The 18400-nt window shown below is 33.6% G+C and overlaps 1 protein-coding gene across 2 annotated transcripts; it reads left to right on the forward strand.

Moving 5' to 3' along the window:
- Window positions 1-176: 176 nt before the first annotated feature.
- Window positions 177-18149, forward strand: LOC123541691 (perlucin-like protein). Of its 2 annotated transcripts, none has more exons than XM_045327218.2 (9): window positions 177-704; window positions 1495-1580; window positions 6243-6336; window positions 10346-10573; window positions 13704-13739; window positions 14457-14489; window positions 16032-16067; window positions 17016-17099; window positions 17702-18149. In XM_045327218.2, exons 1-8 carry the CDS (start codon window positions 644-646, stop codon window positions 17045-17047), a joined length of 606 nt encoding a protein of 201 aa, XP_045183153.2. In that variant the 5' UTR covers window positions 177-643; the 3' UTR covers window positions 17048-17099; window positions 17702-18149. The 2 variants fall into 2 exon arrangements, with proteins under 2 accessions (XP_045183153.2, XP_045183152.2); XM_045327217.2 differs by having other exon boundaries at window positions 178-704; window positions 17699-18149.
- The last annotated feature ends 251 nt before the right edge of the window (window positions 18150-18400 follow it).

The raw sequence follows: 18400 nt of genomic DNA on the forward strand, positions 1-18400 counted from the left end.
TTCTATATGAAATTGTAGTTCCTATGACACCAAATACTATAAATGTAAGAATAGATAATAGCGACGAGCTAGTAAGATCAAATGAAACAATGTTTGTAAAAATGCACGCACTGTCACAATATCTGCATAATACCTTGATCCGAAGGCAATTCCATTATCTTGCAAACCGAGTACTTTACGGCGATGTAACCTGAACTGACAGAGTCGTACAGAAAACAATAATATATAATTATCTATAACAATAGTCATGAACTTTTTGTCGTTTCTTTTTTCCGCTTAAGCCGCAATGTATGACGTCATAACTTCTTCCAGTCCCGTGTACGGACAGTGATACATAGGAAATTTTGATAAATCACTTCAATCTAAAATTTGATATAGGTCTCTCTAGTTCTCAATATTTTTCTCACGCTGCCCTTTTACCAGAAAACCGCAATATATAATATCGTCACGTATCTGATTCATACATTTGAAAAAAAATCGTGTTATAAACGGTACTTAATTGCACAATTAAACATTTAGGAATTAATTATGTATATGCATGCGTATGCATCTGTTTTTCTTCCGTGTGCGTTTCATCGCAGGAAATTTTTAATGTAACGGTTGATAAGTGAGATTTTTTAACGATATCCACTGAAAAATTAAGATGCTTTTTAAAAGCGTGTACTTTTTTACATTTATTCCGAACGCTTGGATATATTGCAGTGGTCAGTATTTTTAAAGTTCATATCAATTTATCAGTGAGTTTATAATTTGTATTAAAAGTGATAGGTTTCCGACTTTCAAGGGCAGACAATTCATAACCAAGGCTGCGTTCCTATGATTTGTTTTATTTTATATTTCTGTTTTTGATTTGATTCTCTGTCAGTAAACACAGTTTTAAAGAAGACATTTTGTCCGTAAGAAAATTTTGCCTCATGTCTATATGGACACTGTGACAGATGTCCTTGACTATGAACATGACAAAATGATACCTCAAAGTATTGATTTATTCCTTGGACCGCATTTCTTTAAACTTTGTATACTGAATGCAAATGATGACTAAAACAGAAATATAAATTAAAATGCATAGTTTGTTCGCCTAAATCTTGATTTATCTGCACTTGATCATTGGAATTTTTAGTATCTTCTGATTTTCAAGGGCAGGTTATTCAAGATCAAGCATCGGTACCTATAATTCTTAATACATATTTCCATTTTAAACTTGATTCTCAGTCAGTACACAAAATTCTTAAAAAATTTGTTCGTAGGAAATTGTTTGCCTATATAAATATAGGAAACTGTAAGGTGTGTCCTTAAATGGGAGTATTTACAACAGCTTTTATAAAATCCAAACAGCGGTTCTAAGCAGTAGTTTTGATGAGTTTAGTTTTAAAACAAAGCATAAGGGTAATTCATATAAAAAATCGTCCAACTAAAATTGTTTACTCTTTAGTAGTGTTTATGCCTGTTTTCAGTTGCATAATTATCACGTTCTTTAATTGATTTTTGTTTAAGGTGCTAGTTGTCCTGAAGGATGGAGAAGTTACGAGTCCTCTTGTTACTATTTCAGTCCTGACTGGCTGACCTGGGACCAAGCCTTTGTAAATAAGTATTGTAACTTAACACTTACCCTAATACAATTTCTATAATGGACTGGTCCATCAATTTATTACTGGAAGGGATGTTTACTGATTATTTACTGACTGAATTGGCGAACAATGCAGACCACGATCAGACTGCACTGATGTGCAGGCTGATCTTAGTCTGCACTGGTCGCAAAGGCAGAATCAGTTGCCACCAGCAGGCTAAAGGTTACAGTAAGGTAATTAGATCATTATAACGTTATCATATCATTTAAAATCACGGGTTTTGATAAACTATGTTAATAATAATACATTAATTGAAAATTGTATATTCAATGGCTGTTTTATATCATTGTTTATAAAAAAATATCTGTCGCAATAAACATTTATTTAGGTTGATACTTCCGTACTTATCGTTTGTTATGTTTGGTATGTTTTGCTTTTCAAAATTTTAAATATGCTGCATTTAGTTAATATTGGGACTTTAAGCTGGCTAGAAGTACGTACTTCCTTATCGCATATATAGTCCCTGGCTCGCGGATTTTTCAAAGTCCGCGCTTCCCCGCGATTGGACCCTAGCGCGGACAATTTCCTGAGCCGCAGGGATGAGCGTTTTTTTTTTCATGCATCTCCGCAATACATTTAACAGCGTCCGCCGCGTCCAAATGCAATAAAATCGATTGCGGTGTCCCGCGATGATGGTCGCGGCGCATCGCGATGAAGTGCAGGTGGTCCGCGGCGAATTGCGATGAATCGCCGCAATTTACAGGTAAATGCAGTGGCTTGTTGTTTTGTATACAGTTAATTTAAAATTTCAACACTATGATGGGATAAGAAATGAAGAAATTAAACAATGTTTTATATTTTTGAATCATTTATTTTTTCTTACTTTTCTATTTCAGGTGTTATTTCCATTAACTCATATAATTTAATAAATGCAAGGATTATTTTTTTAAAACATCAGGGTTATGAAATTTAATATCATTATGTCTTTGAACTTGTATAATACATGTATATATACGTTTACTACTGTATAATTTGTTAATTCATTTAGAGAACATGAAAATAAATAGTATTTTGTATTTTGCAAGCATTTATATCTTCTAACTATTCTAATTCAAGTATAATTTCCATTAAATTCAGTCTATAATTTCATAAATGCACAAAAGACTGTCATTGCTTTTAAAATTCCGGCGTTATGTAATTTCATTGAACTCGTAAACTATAATTAGCTAATTCATTTTAACCAGATGATTTTGGTTTTGAATAATATTGCAACAATATCTAATAAAACACTATTTATGTTGAAGTAATTGATGTTGATGGCCGAGTTGCGAAAATACATCACACATCGAAAATTCGATTTCATTCATCAACGTATTGTGGTCGATAATTGCCCCAAGTTCAATGATGCCCATTTGTTTTAATTCCGAGATATGAATTTAATTATAGTTGATTACTTACTTGAGTGTTTCATGCAAAGTTCTAAATTTTCCACTGATCAGTTCGTTAACCAATAAAAATGTTACTAGTCAAGTATTAAGTACACGTGAAAATTAAAGACTTGAAAACAGTCATTGTTCAACATAGTTATGATATTTTGTTTAACTTAAAAGTTATAGAATTACGCTGGAATTAAAAAGTAACCTATTATGGCACTTCGTTAAAGGACGAATTAAATTTCGCATTTTCTTGTAAAATACTTGTGTGACGACAAGAAACAGATCAGGAATCAAAGGACATTTTAGAACTAACGATGAGGTAATTGAAGAGTTCACTTCGTGATCTTACATCTTATTATTTTCCGGGAGTTTTGCATAATATGAGCCGCGCCTTGAGAAAACCAACGAAGTAGCTTTGCGACCAGCGTGGATCCTGACCAGGCTGCGCATCCGCGCGGTCTGATCAGGATCTGTGTTGTTCGCTAACTGTTTCTCTTACTGCAGTAGGTTATGAAAGCGAACAGCTTGGATCCTGTTTAGACTGCGCGGTCACAAAGCCACTATGTTGATTTTCTCATGGCGCGGCTCAATTATATAGTGAATTCATTTTTTTCAGATATAATCAGATTACGAGTTTAAAAAACATACATTTACAGCTTTCTGTAATATTTTAGTGACCAAGTCTGCTACATGTAAATAAGGCGTTGAAGGTGTTACATAGTGAAATTTAAAAAATGTCGAAAATAAAGTATCTGCATTTAAAACGGAATTGATTTTCCACCCGATAATGTTCTTGAAACATTTGCAATAATAATGATTGATTTAATAAAAACTAGAAATATATATCATGATAACAGATAAATTTTCCATGGTTGCAAAATAAATATCATAAAAATATTTTTAAGTCAGAGCTTTAAACTCCAACAGAAATACGTATGTTTTCATTATATAAACTAACTTTTTATGAAATTAGAAAAAAGCGATCCATCTATCCATTTTATTGGCCCCGAACTGCCACTAAATAAGACATACAACACTGATAAGCTATAGATGCGCTTTGAATATAATTATAATGCCATTTTACTTTTTCGCATCATTGTTTTTTTATATTTATTTTGGAAACAGTTTGTGAAAATTGAAAAGAAAAAGACTGCCACTGCTCATGAACTAAAGTCTATGCAGTACTACTTTATTTACTAACTTTAAAACATTTAAAATATATTAAAACTTTAAAATCACATTTATAACAACAAGCATTTACGTCCAAAGGTTTATTTTTAGATCACACGCCAAGCATATATGTCATATCGATAAATGTGTCACTCCAAGTACTTTACTATTCGCATTATGTTTAACAATTTCGCTTTACTGTATGTTTTTAAATTGACGGCTTTTTTTTATTATTAAAGATTTTTTAATTCTGTTTTTTGCCTTTTCTAGTCAAAAGTCCAAATTTAATATTCGCATTAATTTCAGGTTATTTACTTTTTAGACATAATAGCTACTTACGACCGCGCTGTATGAAATTATACCGGTAATTTTACTGAAAATCGGTCGTTTTATGTAATTTTGTTTAGTTTAATGTTTATATCTTAATGAAAATGCCCTGACAATCTAGCTGTATCTATCTTTTAACGATGTGGAAAGTTTGAAGCAAATCTATTAACTAATAAAAGCTCTACACGCATTTCTGTGCACGGGACACCTCAATTCCGCGGTATAATTCTTAGCTAAAATTTACCTGTTTACCTGTTGCCTGCTTTCGGTTGCCTGTCGTCGTCTGCTTGTTTACTGTACTTCCTCACTACTGGATTTTCCTATGGTGACTTCTTTCTTATACCTATTACCCTGCTCTGTATGTTGTATGCCACCATAGGTCCCTAACATCTACCTACAAATGCTGGCCTATCTTTACTTTGAATAATATTTACGGCCTGTGATTCCTATTGAATTTCTTAAAGTTATTTCTTATTAAAGTTTTATTACCTTTGTTTCTATTCTATGTAAAACAATTGTGTAAAATTTGGTTAAAACTAGCTAAATTGGATAAAATAAGAGTCGGCCTTTGCCGAAAACGAAAACACAAAGACTCTTATTTCTGATTTTTATTGTGCCTAAAGATTTAATAAAATTCTATTATAAAATTATATTTAAAACTAATTTGGTAAAAACAGGTGACCATCCTTGTCGAAATGTAAAGTAGTTTACTTAGAAAGTACTTAAACAACGATTTCTTTATATATTTTATATAATATTCTATAAAAAGAAAACGCCTGATATAATGTCTGTTGATAATACATATCACATTGTGCAACTGTTTCTTTACAAAAATAGAAAAGTGTCAAGTGTCAGGTACGTGTATCATACAGTATTTGACTATGCTTAAAATATTGATGACAATAAACAGTATGAAAAGTGACACTTCCTGCAAGTGTGAAACGGGTCAATTTTGTTTCTCCAACCTCGGTACTCCACAATGACATGAGACAGTTTTTGTGAAATGCTATATATTACTTATATTTCTGTTTTATTTTGCGAATGAACATAAACATTTATCCTCTACAGGAAATTATTAAATTTCAATTTAAAACTACAAAATTGCGACGCCAAGCCCTACGTGTAAATTTTGAAATTTATCCAAAAGGTAAGATAGGAATAAATTGTAATTTGTTAAATACTATAGATAAATTATTAAACTAATGAAATGATTACATATCAACATTAATTTTTTTATTTGTTCTTAAATCCTATTATTTTTCCATTTTAACAGAAAAAAAAAACTAATGCAATTATACATGTAACAACAGACGAGAGTTTATATATATTTGACCTACAAAATTTACCTGGATTTCGCGGTGATTGCCGGTGGTTCACCGCGATCCATCGCAATTCACCGCGACCCGCTGAGATTATTCCTCGTGACTCGCCACGGACATTTAGTGATACTTTTATTGCGGTGTATTATATAATCATCGCGATTTTTCGCTCTTGTCAACTGCCGTTCAATGTGAAAAAATCATCGCAATTTTCCACTCAAGGCAAATATTTGTGCCGGTGGTAACGCGGAAAAAGCAAAATCCGCGAGCCAGGGACTGTATCTGCAAAAGAGCACCTGTATTAGATATGTTAAAGAATGCGAAGTAAGCGTAACAATTAAACAAAAAAAAACCCATACCTTTCCAATAATAAATGTGCTCTATATATTTGTTTCCAATGCTTTTAACACTTTTCTTTTAAGAATCAGTGTACAGTACTGCATAGCCATTTAGTAGAAATCGAGAATTCCGAAGAAAATACTTTCCTTGCCTCTGTATTTAATGCAAGCACACACAGTGAGTACAAATGGACATGAGTATTTATAATTATTATAGTAGATTATGCAGTGTTTTAACGTAAAAACACTGTTAGTTATAGAAGAACGGCTATGCGAGTTGATGCTCCATCAAACTACTCCACCTCTGACACAAATGCACATTTTCAAACGCTTTTTGTTCTATTTTATTGCTTAAGTGTCGTATTGTGACATACTAAAGGTAGACATAGCTGTATCACTAGTGTAAATGGCATACATCATTGTATGTTTTCACATGTAGGGAAATGTCTCATATTTTCTTGAAATTATTTTTATCAAGAAAGCACTTTCTGGTCTTATCAATTAGGTAGATAGATAGATAGATAGATAGATAGATATCTTTTATTCCACCATAAGATGAGAAACATGTAATACAGACAATTGGTAACTGTTACACATATCGAAGTGAACAAAGTAAACAAATACATGAAGTAAACAAATACATGAATGAAAGTGAACAATCAAAGGCCAGAAGGGCCTGGGAGTCGGCTAATGATTGATGTACTGGTAGTATAGTCTACCAGTTTCAGTTTGTTTTTAGTTTTTTTTACAACTAAACAGAGATTTTGTTACAATAAATGAAATGAACATTCAGTCGATGCCTAGTAAAACTTTGATTGACATTATACAAGTATTTAAACCCAATATATTTCTCTAAAATTGAAGAGTGGTTCGCAGAATAAAAATGTTGAAAGTACAAACTACAATTTGACAGCTGGCACTAAGATACTGCCCATGACTATATATATTTTTCCAGTAAACATTTGCCTCCGGCATTGCCAAAAGAGGCAATTATCGGCTGGTATTTATTCGCACATGATAAAATTTGAATATGACAATTTATGTATTAAAATTTTACAGCGCGGATTGCCACATACAATTTGTAACGGATGGACGAAAGAACTATTAAGATATTTTACAGATAACGGGCCTGGCGATAACCGTGTCATGTTTTAGGTATTGTTCAATCATATTATAAGTGATGTGAATTTAAAGTATACTTACTTTTGCGTTTAGAGATATGTAAATGTTACTGAGTGTCAACATATAGTGTCATGAATGTTTACACTGACAGGAAAATTGCGAAACTAAGGGAAGTTACTCGGACTAGCTACCAATTTCGGAAAAGATAACTGATATTAATAAATGGAGTTCTTTTTTAGTTAAAACCATCATTTATTCTATTTCAGACCTGTTAACCCCTTTAAACCATGGCAGTAATGCCGAAGTCCATGCACTTTCAATTATCCATTTTGATTCATGTAGACAGACAGGCCTAGACTGGGCTGAAAATTAAATTGCAGTCAGATTTTGAAATGGGCATTGTGGCAGGTGGTAAAAGGGCAAATGTATCAAATTGTAAAGTGGCAATATGGGGGAGGGTGTGGGAGGATACCCCCTCCTGCAAGTAGGGTTTGGGTTATCACCACAAGAAATTTTTGAATATGTACACCCTTGATACGGCCTTTGGTGCGATTTCTAACTGAACATTATATGTTTCAATTTCTAAATATTACCTAGATTCTTTTTAGTATTACAATATCCAAAGTATGAATGACTGTCACTTCATCTTTTTACTTTCAGATCATGCCTCAGGACTAGAATATGAGTCTGATATAGATTCTATGTATGTGTTATAAAAATGAATTCTAGAATCATTTCTATTACAATAATATCTATCATGTCTGTTACTTGAATGTTAAAATTTCATAACACAGCTCGGTATTTACCCAAAATATTATATCCGGATACGATTACACTTTTCTAAATCTCCAGTTTCAACAATATGTTTTACAAATTGTGATGATACGAAGACATGTGTACATTTAGCAGCAATTGGCAATATCTGACATTGAAGTTTACGGTGAAATTACCTCTTATTTATATCATTTCATAAAAAAGTTGTTTCGTTTCGTCAAAGCAGCCAAACATAGACGATCTACTTTCGATTTCAAAAACTACAAGAAAATACAATTTAATGTTTCGCCGATTTGTTTATGTCTCGAAAAATAAGAAATAAAATCATTTTTAATATCAGTAGTAATTAAACAAACCAGTAAGAGCTTCTTCTCCCGGTAATTTATCCGCTTACTGACTGCAAAATTCAACCCACGCAAAGTCGTAGAAGCTTTGTTATAAACAGGTCACGCGTGTTCGCCGACAAGTGTCCAGAATGTAGTTATCCGCGAAGTATCGCGGAAAAATTAACGTACTGCACAGGTCTTATTCGGGTCATTTAAAATAAAGCTGTCATAATTTAATTTCATCGATGCGGTAAACTCTTTGATAAGAGACATTCCAATGCTTTCAGAGGTACCCGACTCAATAAAATACTAGCAGTATATTCTGGAACTATATTTTGTCTTTCGCTGGATGTTACGCAAGCTTGGTAAGCCTGCACAATTCATAAAATGCACAGCGCAATAAATTTGTTATTTGCGCAATGATTTTAAAGATTATTTTTTAAAACGGACAGGGTAACAAATGGATAATTTAGTTAATAAGTTAATATGCAGTTTTTATTTGAATTTGTGAACATCATATTTGCTATTTAGTGACAAAACGGCATAAAATTCGTCACCATAATCATATGCGCAAATGTATTACCAAATCCCGCAGAATCGTTATGCGTGTTTATGCTTAATGAGTTACCGCGGAAGAAAATATGTGGCTTTATCCGAGTATTGCACAATTACAAGTCATAAATTTGACAGATTACATCGTATATTGGTCATAACAAATGGGATTGACATAACTGAACTTCATTCGATCAATGAACTCTTTGAAATAAGAGACAATCTACTTGAACTACATCACTTCGCTGTGTTGTAAGGCCATTTAATGAGAATGAGAAATCGGGCGATAGCAAGGACTCGTCAAACGCTTGAAAGCGTTTAGCCGACTCAAAAATTAAACAGACAAATCTAAGCATTACATATTTTCATAATGAGCGGATAACAGAATTCTTTCTGGTTTGAAATGACATTACTTATTTAAATAATTAATATTTACAACATAATAATATGATTGTTACTGTTCTCACAGCTCAATATGTATGCAGACTTCAAATTAATGGGCTATAGCACTTCCCTTGTATAACTGGTATAGCTATATATACAATGTACCATACCTTAACAAAACAAGAATCGCGACATATAATAATGCATATATAACATTATGTACAGAACATGTTTTAGATCACGGTTAAATTGATTATCAACTGAGATGAAGTATATTATTTAAACAATCTAGATAATTCTATGTTATAATACAAAAGTATAGCGGTAGAATCAGACTTTCTCAGTTTCAAACTTTATACAAGCTATATATAAATGTATAAAGATGCTTCGATATAAGTCTGTTCTGTATAATTGTTTATTTTTTTTAGCTTTCCCGGAGTCGAGACCCTAATCAAAAGCGAAAGATATTAGGGAGTCATCTATTCTGTTAAAGTCCTTAACCAACGTATTGTTACTAAAGTAAAAAATACCCGGTGGTAATATTTTGGGATTGAATTTTAACAAAAAAAAAAAAAATGGTTGTCGAGAGACGTTGACTGCCTATCTTGTTCGTATTTCCGGTTATGTTGCGCCCATTTAGCAAAAGTCCTCCTGACTTTCAAGATGTTGTATGCGCATTTGGCAGAAATCCTCCTGAATTTAAAGATACCTTGTTGAGATCTTAAAAATTGTCCTTTACAGAGGTACGCGACGTCCAGCAGTCAGTTTACTTGTGCAACAAGAATATCACGATGGAAAGCATTATTTTTCAAAATGTCCTCCGGTGTCACAACTATGTAGATTCTCTCGGGCAATGATTATCTCCAACACTTATCTTCTTTTTTATATAGAGTGCGCCCGTCCATCACGAAATAGTGTTGTGCTCTTAAACATCTCACACTTCTGTAAAACAAAATATGCCACTTAACCAAGCAAACAAATATTTCTAAGTACAATAACCCTTGTATTCTTCCCAACATTTTTCTCTAGGAAATCAAAGTTGTGCTTATTACATTGGACTCGCGGATAGAGAAGTGGAAGGGCTATGGAAGTGGGTGACTAGCAAAACACTCCTAGGAATCTCACATTGGTATCCAGGGGAACCTAACAATTATGAAAACAGGGATGAAGATTGTGTCTGCTTTTGGCGGGCAGAACCAGGAACATGGAACGATATAACATGTTCTTCCTCAAACCACTATATCTGTGAAAGAGCAAGTGAGTTATAACTATAAAAAAAATATCCTTACAAGAGTCAAAGCTACATAACGGAGCTTGGTGAACAAACCTCGTCCTTTCCTTTTGGTTTATTAACCTCAATTGTTTGAAAGTAAGTAATGTTAATGATGATTTATAACACCTATGTATTTAGTTCTTCTGATTGGCGTCAAAATATACAATTGATTTACGCGTGTCTTAAAGCCAAATGTTTGTTAATGAAATAGCAAACTTCAATAACACTACTTTGATATAAGTTCTCGCGTATTATCATTAATCAACATAATATGGTATCTTCTGCCTAAATGAAATACGATAGAAGTTCCCGCGTGTTATCATCAGTCAACATAATATGGTATCTTCTGCCAAACTGGAATACGATACATAAGTTCCCGCGTATTATCATCAATCAACATAATATGGTATCTTCTGCCAAACTGGAATACGATACATAAGTTCCCGCGTATTATCATTAATCAACATAATATGGTATCTTCTGCCTAAATGAAATACGATATAGGTTCCCGCATATTATCATCAATCAACATAATATGGTATCTTCTGCCAAACTGGAATACGATAGAAGTTCCCGCGTGTTATCATCAGTCAACATAATATGGTATCTTCTGCCAAACTGGAATACGATACATAAGTTCCCGCGTATTATCATCAATCAACATACTATGGTATCTTCTGCCAAACTGGAATACGATACATAAGTTCCCGCGTATTATCATCAATCAACATAATATGGTATCTTCTGCCAAACTGGAATACGATACATAAGTTCCAGCGTATTATCATCAATCAACATAATATGGTATCTTCTGCCTAAATGAAATACGATATAGGTTCCCGCGTATTATCATCAATCAACATAATATGGTATCTTCTGCCAAACTGGAATACGATATAGGTTCCCGCATATTATCATCAATCTACATAATATGGTATCTTCTGCCAAACTGGAATACGATACATAAGTTCCCGCGTATTATCATCAATCAACATAATATGGTATCTTCTGCCTAAATGAAATACGATATAGGTTCCCGCGTATTATCATCAATCAACATAATATGGTATCTTCTGCCAAACTGGAATACGATAGAAGTTCCCGCGTATTATCATCAATCAACATAATATGGTATCTTCTGCCAAACTGGAATACGATATAGGTTCCCGCGTATTTTCATCAATCAACATAATATGGTATCTTCTGCCAAACTGGAATACGATACAGAAGCTCCCGCGTATTATCATCAATCAACATAATATGTTATCTTCTGCCAAACTGGAATACGATACATAAGTTCCCGCGTATTATCATTAATCAGCATAATATGGTATCTTCTGCCTAAATGAAATACGATATAGGTTCCCGCGTATTATCATCAATCAACATAATATGGTATCTTCTGCCAAACTGGAATACGATACATAAGTTCCCGCGTATTATCATCAATCAACATAATATGGTATCTTCTGCCTAAATGAAATACGATACATAAGTTCCCGCGTATTATCATCAATCAACATAATATGGTATCTTCTGCCAAACTGGAATACGATATAGGTTCCCGCGTATTATCATCAATAAACATAATATGGTATCTTCTGCCAAACTGGAATACGATACATAAGTTCCCGCGTATTATCATCAATCAACATAATATGGTATCTTCTGCCAAACTGGAATACGATACATAATATGGTATCTTCTGCCTAAATGAAATACGATATAGGTTCCCGCGTATTATCATCAATCAACATAATATGGTATCTTCTGCCAAACTGGAATACGATAGAAGTTCCCGCGTATTATCATCAATCAACATAATACGGTATCTTCTGCCAAACTGGAATACGATACATAAGTTCCCGCGTATTATCATCAATCAACATAATATGGTATCTTCTGCCTAAATGAAATACGATATAGGTTCCCGCGTATTATCATCAATCAACATAATATGGTATCTTCTGCCAAATTGGAATACGATAGAAGTTCCCGCGTATTATCATCAATCAACATAATATGGTATCTTCTGCCAAACTGGAATACGATATAGGTTCCCGCGTATTATCATCAATCAACATAATATGGTATCTTCTGCCAAACTGGAATACGATACAGAAGCTCCCGCGTATTATCATCAATCTACATAATATGGTATCTTCTGCCAAACTGGAATACGATACATAAGTTCCCGCGTATTATCATTAATCAGCATAATATGGTATCTTCTGCCTAAATGAAATACGATATAGGTTCCCGCGTATTATCATCAATCAACATAATATGGTATCTTCTGCCAAACTGGAATACGATACATAAGTTCCCGCGTATTATCATCAATCAACATAATATGGTATCTTCTGCCAAACTGGAATACGATACATAAGTTCCTGCGTATTATCATCAATCAACGTAATATGATATATTTTGCTTAAATGAAATACGTTGCAAGACATCGACAGCTTATTTTCCAACCCGGCTTGTTATCTAGATTTTAGGCATGTAACCTCTGCTATAAGATCACATAATTATGGTATTTACAAATATTCTTATTATAAATGTCGATCACAGTTTGCGTTGCAATGATATCTAATTGCATCTTTGATATAAAATTGGCACAGACTTCCTTACTTGATATTTATAAATTTAGGGGTATAAGGAGTGTTGAACGATTCATTAAATTAAATGTCCATGAACACGGAAATAATGATTTTATTCACTATCACAACAGCAGTCTTTAAATAATGTGTGGCGGTCGTAAAATGTCCCCCCGTACATGAACTCATGAATGTTATATTACTGATCATGGAACCATGGACACAGTTCAAAGTTTCTTGATAATAGAGTTCAGCTTGAGCTATTGCTAGGGAGCTTACGGGGGTATATGATTTATTACCCTCATGCACAGACTCAATCAAACCGAGTCTACTACTTGTTTTCTTGGTTGAACTTGGACATTTTATTAGCTCGCAATTTTACCATTGTTTGATTTCGAAACAGTGCGGCTTAGAATTAGGCTCTATCATAGCGATAATTGTTACGTTTGGTACTTAGTCTACTTAACCGTTTTTGTAATCATGGTAATATATCGTTTATTTATATAACTTCCAGAAACACCCGACGTCACTGACACAAACAAAGCAACAGGTACGTGTTTACAGCTGAAATATTCTGTGTTTGAAATACATTAAGAGCATGCATGATGATCTTTGTTTGAACTTGTAAAGACAACATATTGCCCATACATCTTATTTGCGTGGTAAATACCTCAATATATCGCAATTTCTCAATTTAATACCAAAATGATTGGACGTTAATTTCTCATGCTTGTACACCTGAAAAGTCGTAAAGGTGATAAAATCTCAAATAAAGTATCTTTACAAACTCCAGTTCTAGCCAGGTATGTCATTTTGAATGGCTATTTATAGCTATTTATTGCATGGCTAATAATTTCTGTTTATCTCACCGGTCGATTACTGGTCACATAAAGCCTATAGAAAGTGATATTTAAATTACCGCAAAAAGTGATATTTTTGTACGAGCTACTATTTCTCAAAATCAAAATTAAACTCACGCGTTGTACTAAATATAGCTATGTCAAACATAAGCAAATCAAATATGGTTTCCTTACACGTGTAACCCAATCAGCAGCCTCGTTACATTTCGATAAAATCGTGTATTGACTGGTAACGTCAACAATCTGACAGATACTAATCATACTACTTTTTGTAGGTGTAGTCATAAAAGACAACACTTACTGTATATTAATAGCGGTGAGTGTGCACCTCATTATCGTGCAATAACTGTTTAATGCTATTCTTATAGCCATTTCTTTATGTACTGTTTACATGATATCTTCTTCAGATTCAACATTTCCTGCAATAAATGAAATAACAGGTACGTTAAATAGCTTATAGGGTGAAATGTTTTAAACAAGTTTATCGCCCTATCGCTGCCAACCTCCCCCTCCCGCGCCCTTCCGTCTACCATCCACTCCTTTACCTCCCCTATGCATTTCTGCTGCCTCCCCCGTTTTTTTTTTTGGCATCCCCTCCCCCTTTACTACGAGTTAGTTTTCGTGTCCCCTTTTATTTTCACTGCCGGAATCCTAAGGCGGTACGCGATTGTTTTTTTTTCCTGCTTATAGGTGTGCGGTTGTGTGCTTGTTTGTCTAAAGCGCTGCCCTACAGTGTTCTTGTATTTTACTTGTCTGTTTTTCTATATTAGTTAGTTGGGTGTGGTTGTGTGTTTATCTTTGGTACGTATATACATGAATGTCTGCGCTATTGCGGTTTACTCTGTAGTGTAACTGTGATTAAGGAACGTAGCATTCCCTTTGTATATTCATCCTTGTTCTACTTTCCCGTTCAACCTTCTCCGCTACCCTCTTTCTACTCCTTACCACTTCCTCCCCCTCTGTCTATATTTGGCATAAATGTATATGAGCCGCATCAAGTTAGAATGTGGCTTAAGGTGATTTTTTGACATTTTGAGATTTTTGTATAATGTTTCTCTGTAATAAATTCTCTTTCCAAAAATGTATATATAGTTATATCTATGTAGAAGCCATCGTTAGTAGCCGTGAAAATTTTATAAGTTATCAGTCAATGAAATAACGTCAAATAAGTTTATCTTTTATCACATTTTATGATAATATGTGTGCTTATTACTTGTACAAATACAAAAAATCATTTTCTATTTATAAAAGAATAAGGTAAGTGAATATCTCAGTGCTTTACCGTTTGCAATGTGTTAGATCTCTAAATGTCATGTGTTTGTCCGTCTTTTCAATGGAAATGTCATGTGTTTGTCCCTCTTTCAATGGGCCATTGGTATAATAGCGGGTTGTATCTCTAAAGTTTACTATATCCACTTCATACACGAATGCCCGTGATATTCATATATTGAAACTGATTTATGCTTCATTGTTTATGTATACATTTTCTCCAAATTTAACAGAAGTATCCTTTTATAATGCAATATAAGGAATAACTATATTCCAGTTTCATAATAATCTGTATATTACGTATTCAAATTCGTTCTCTAGTTACAACGACAAATGTTTTATGTTCAGATTATCGTTGAAAACTGGTTTAGTCTCTACAGCTACGCTCTCTTTATCCGTTGGTGTTTTATTAATGGCACCATTAAATGAACACATTTAGATACCATTTTAGGAAGCGTCAATTCCTGTCAAATGTGTCTATTAATTGTCAGTAATGTTTAAGTGCTATTTTGTATTATTATTATATCATGTTCCTTGCATTTCTATATACATGATATTAAAAGATGATTTCACATATGCGAATAATAACGGACATTATGATCCATTAGACCATATATAAATTTAAGTATATTTGTCAACTCCACAATACTTGCTAAATAGTATATAATATCTATATATTGTTAATATGTATCCCGTCTTCTTATTTTCTTCAGAATTAACAACAGTTACTGGACCAAATGAAGAAACAGGTATAAATATAAAATGTGATCAAGACACTTGCATCCAAATGTTATATCATATCCATTTTAAAAGATCTACTGACCATGTGTTCATATATAGCCTGTCAATGGTATTTAAAGCCAACTGTGAAAAAAAAAATGTTATTTGGACAGATACCTCTCAAGTTCAGTTTAAGACCGTGTGTGTGCGATCGTGGAATCCGTAGTTTCACTGCTGACTGATTTTCCATTCAAATTTGTTGTAACGATACTATTACTATTTTCAGTCATTGGAATTGCTATTGCAGGATCAAGAGCTTAGAAATGTTGATTGGTTTTGCAATTCCAATCTATGCAATTGCTATGTCAGATTCAGTTTCTGAACAGTTGATTGATTTTTCAGTTTCAGTCTATGGGACTGTAATGTAACATTTTTAACTGCTTATTGATTTGTCTGTTCCAGTATATGTGTCTGTTATTTTAGTATCGTACTTGCATTGCTTAAACTGCTGATTGGTTAATTAGTTTTAGTCTATAGGACTGCTATTGTAATGCCAATACTTGAATTTCTGATTTAACTTTTAGTTCAACCCTATGCGTCTGCTGTTGTAGTACCAATTATTATAATGCTGATTGATTTTTTGTTCCAATCTATGTGCAAGCTATTGTAGAATTAATGCATGAACTGGTGACTGAGTTTTCAGTTCCAGTCAATGTAACAAATTTTAGTATCAATTCTTGAATTGCTGATAGACTTTTCAGTTCGTCTATGAGACAGTTATAGTTGTATGAATTCTTGGACTGCTGATCATTTGCCAGTTCCAATGTATTGAAATACTGTAGTCAGCAATTGATTTGTCAGTTCCAAACTATGGGACTGATTTTGTAGTATCAGTGCTTGCATTGCTGATTTTAGAATTAATTAAAAACTGTCTGCTATTATAGTATCAGTTCTTGATCTGCTGATTGATTTTTCAGTTCCAGTCTATGTACTAGCCGTTGTGGTATAGGTCTTCTACTACTAATTGCCGGGGAATTAGTATTTATAATACGGACAAAACGGTATGTAACGTACGTAGACGATATTTGTTGCTGTCACTGCATGAGATACAACTAATATGTCACAAAGGCGAGGTGTAAATTAAATATGTGATTGATTGACTCCCTTTGTTTATAACATCGAAACCTTGAGTCGTCAGCGAAACTCTGTTGACCACTTTTAAATCTCTTATACCACTGACGAAATGCTGTTTGTTTTTTTTAAATTTTGAAAAAAAGTTACAAGTATTATTTTTGCGAATGTCGAATAGGAAAAAAAGAGACAAAATGCACCAGGTGACGTCATATGACATTAACATGGGGACTAGCAATTACCTATTATTTGTCCAGAGAATATATAATTTTGAAATATCAATTACAATTCCGCTATTAACATTATTAACAGTTTCATTGATTTCCGATGCTTCGTGAAGAAATGAGGGCATTTCTCCAGGTGTCTAATGAACATCCCTTATTTACATGCGTAAATATATACGTTATATTACTTATATTGTATATATATATACATTAAATATATACATTATATATACGTTTTTTTTGTCAATTTAAAAGAGTTTAATCTCTTAGTAGATATTATTACACAAGTATTGATATTTTTTTAGCAGTCAGAGTAATACAGACACTGCTGAAATGAATAACACTGCGGATGATTGGAATCTAGACAATGATATAGAAGACGGATACAATTTTCCTTCTGACATGTCGGAGAACAGCAACTACATAACAGTGATTTCTGGAAATGACATTCTGGAAAGAGAGTATGGTTATGTAATGGGTCGCTTACCACAAATAAGAAACAATAGGAAAAACTGATTTTATTGCTTTTAACAAATGACATTCTGGAAAGAGTGTCTGGTTATGTAATGGGTCGCTTACTTCAAATAAAAGCAATAGAAGAAGCTGATTTTATTGCTTCCAGTAACGTTTTGCCAAGACATTTACTGTAAGAGAAATAAGAGAAGATGACTCCTGAGAAATTTAATAATTAAATATATACAGGCTGTCAGTTACTGTGGATGAAACATTGAATTATAAGTGCATTATATGAGCCGTGCCATGAGAAAACCAACATAGTGGGTATGCGACCAGCAAGGATCCAGACCAGCCTGCGCATCCGCGCAGGCTGGTCAGGATCCATGCTGTTCGCTTTCAAAGCCTACTGGAATTAGAGAAACTGTTAGCGAACAGCATGGATCCTGACCAGACTGCGCGGATGCGCAGGCTGGTCTGGATCCATGCTGGTCGCATACCCACTATGTTGGTTTTCCCATGGCACGGCTCATATAATGATTGATTCAACGGAG

The sequence above is a fragment of the Mercenaria mercenaria genome, chromosome 19, assembly GCF_021730395.1.
Source record: "Mercenaria mercenaria strain notata chromosome 19, MADL_Memer_1, whole genome shotgun sequence".
Classification (NCBI taxonomy): domain Eukaryota; kingdom Metazoa; phylum Mollusca; class Bivalvia; order Venerida; family Veneridae; genus Mercenaria; species Mercenaria mercenaria.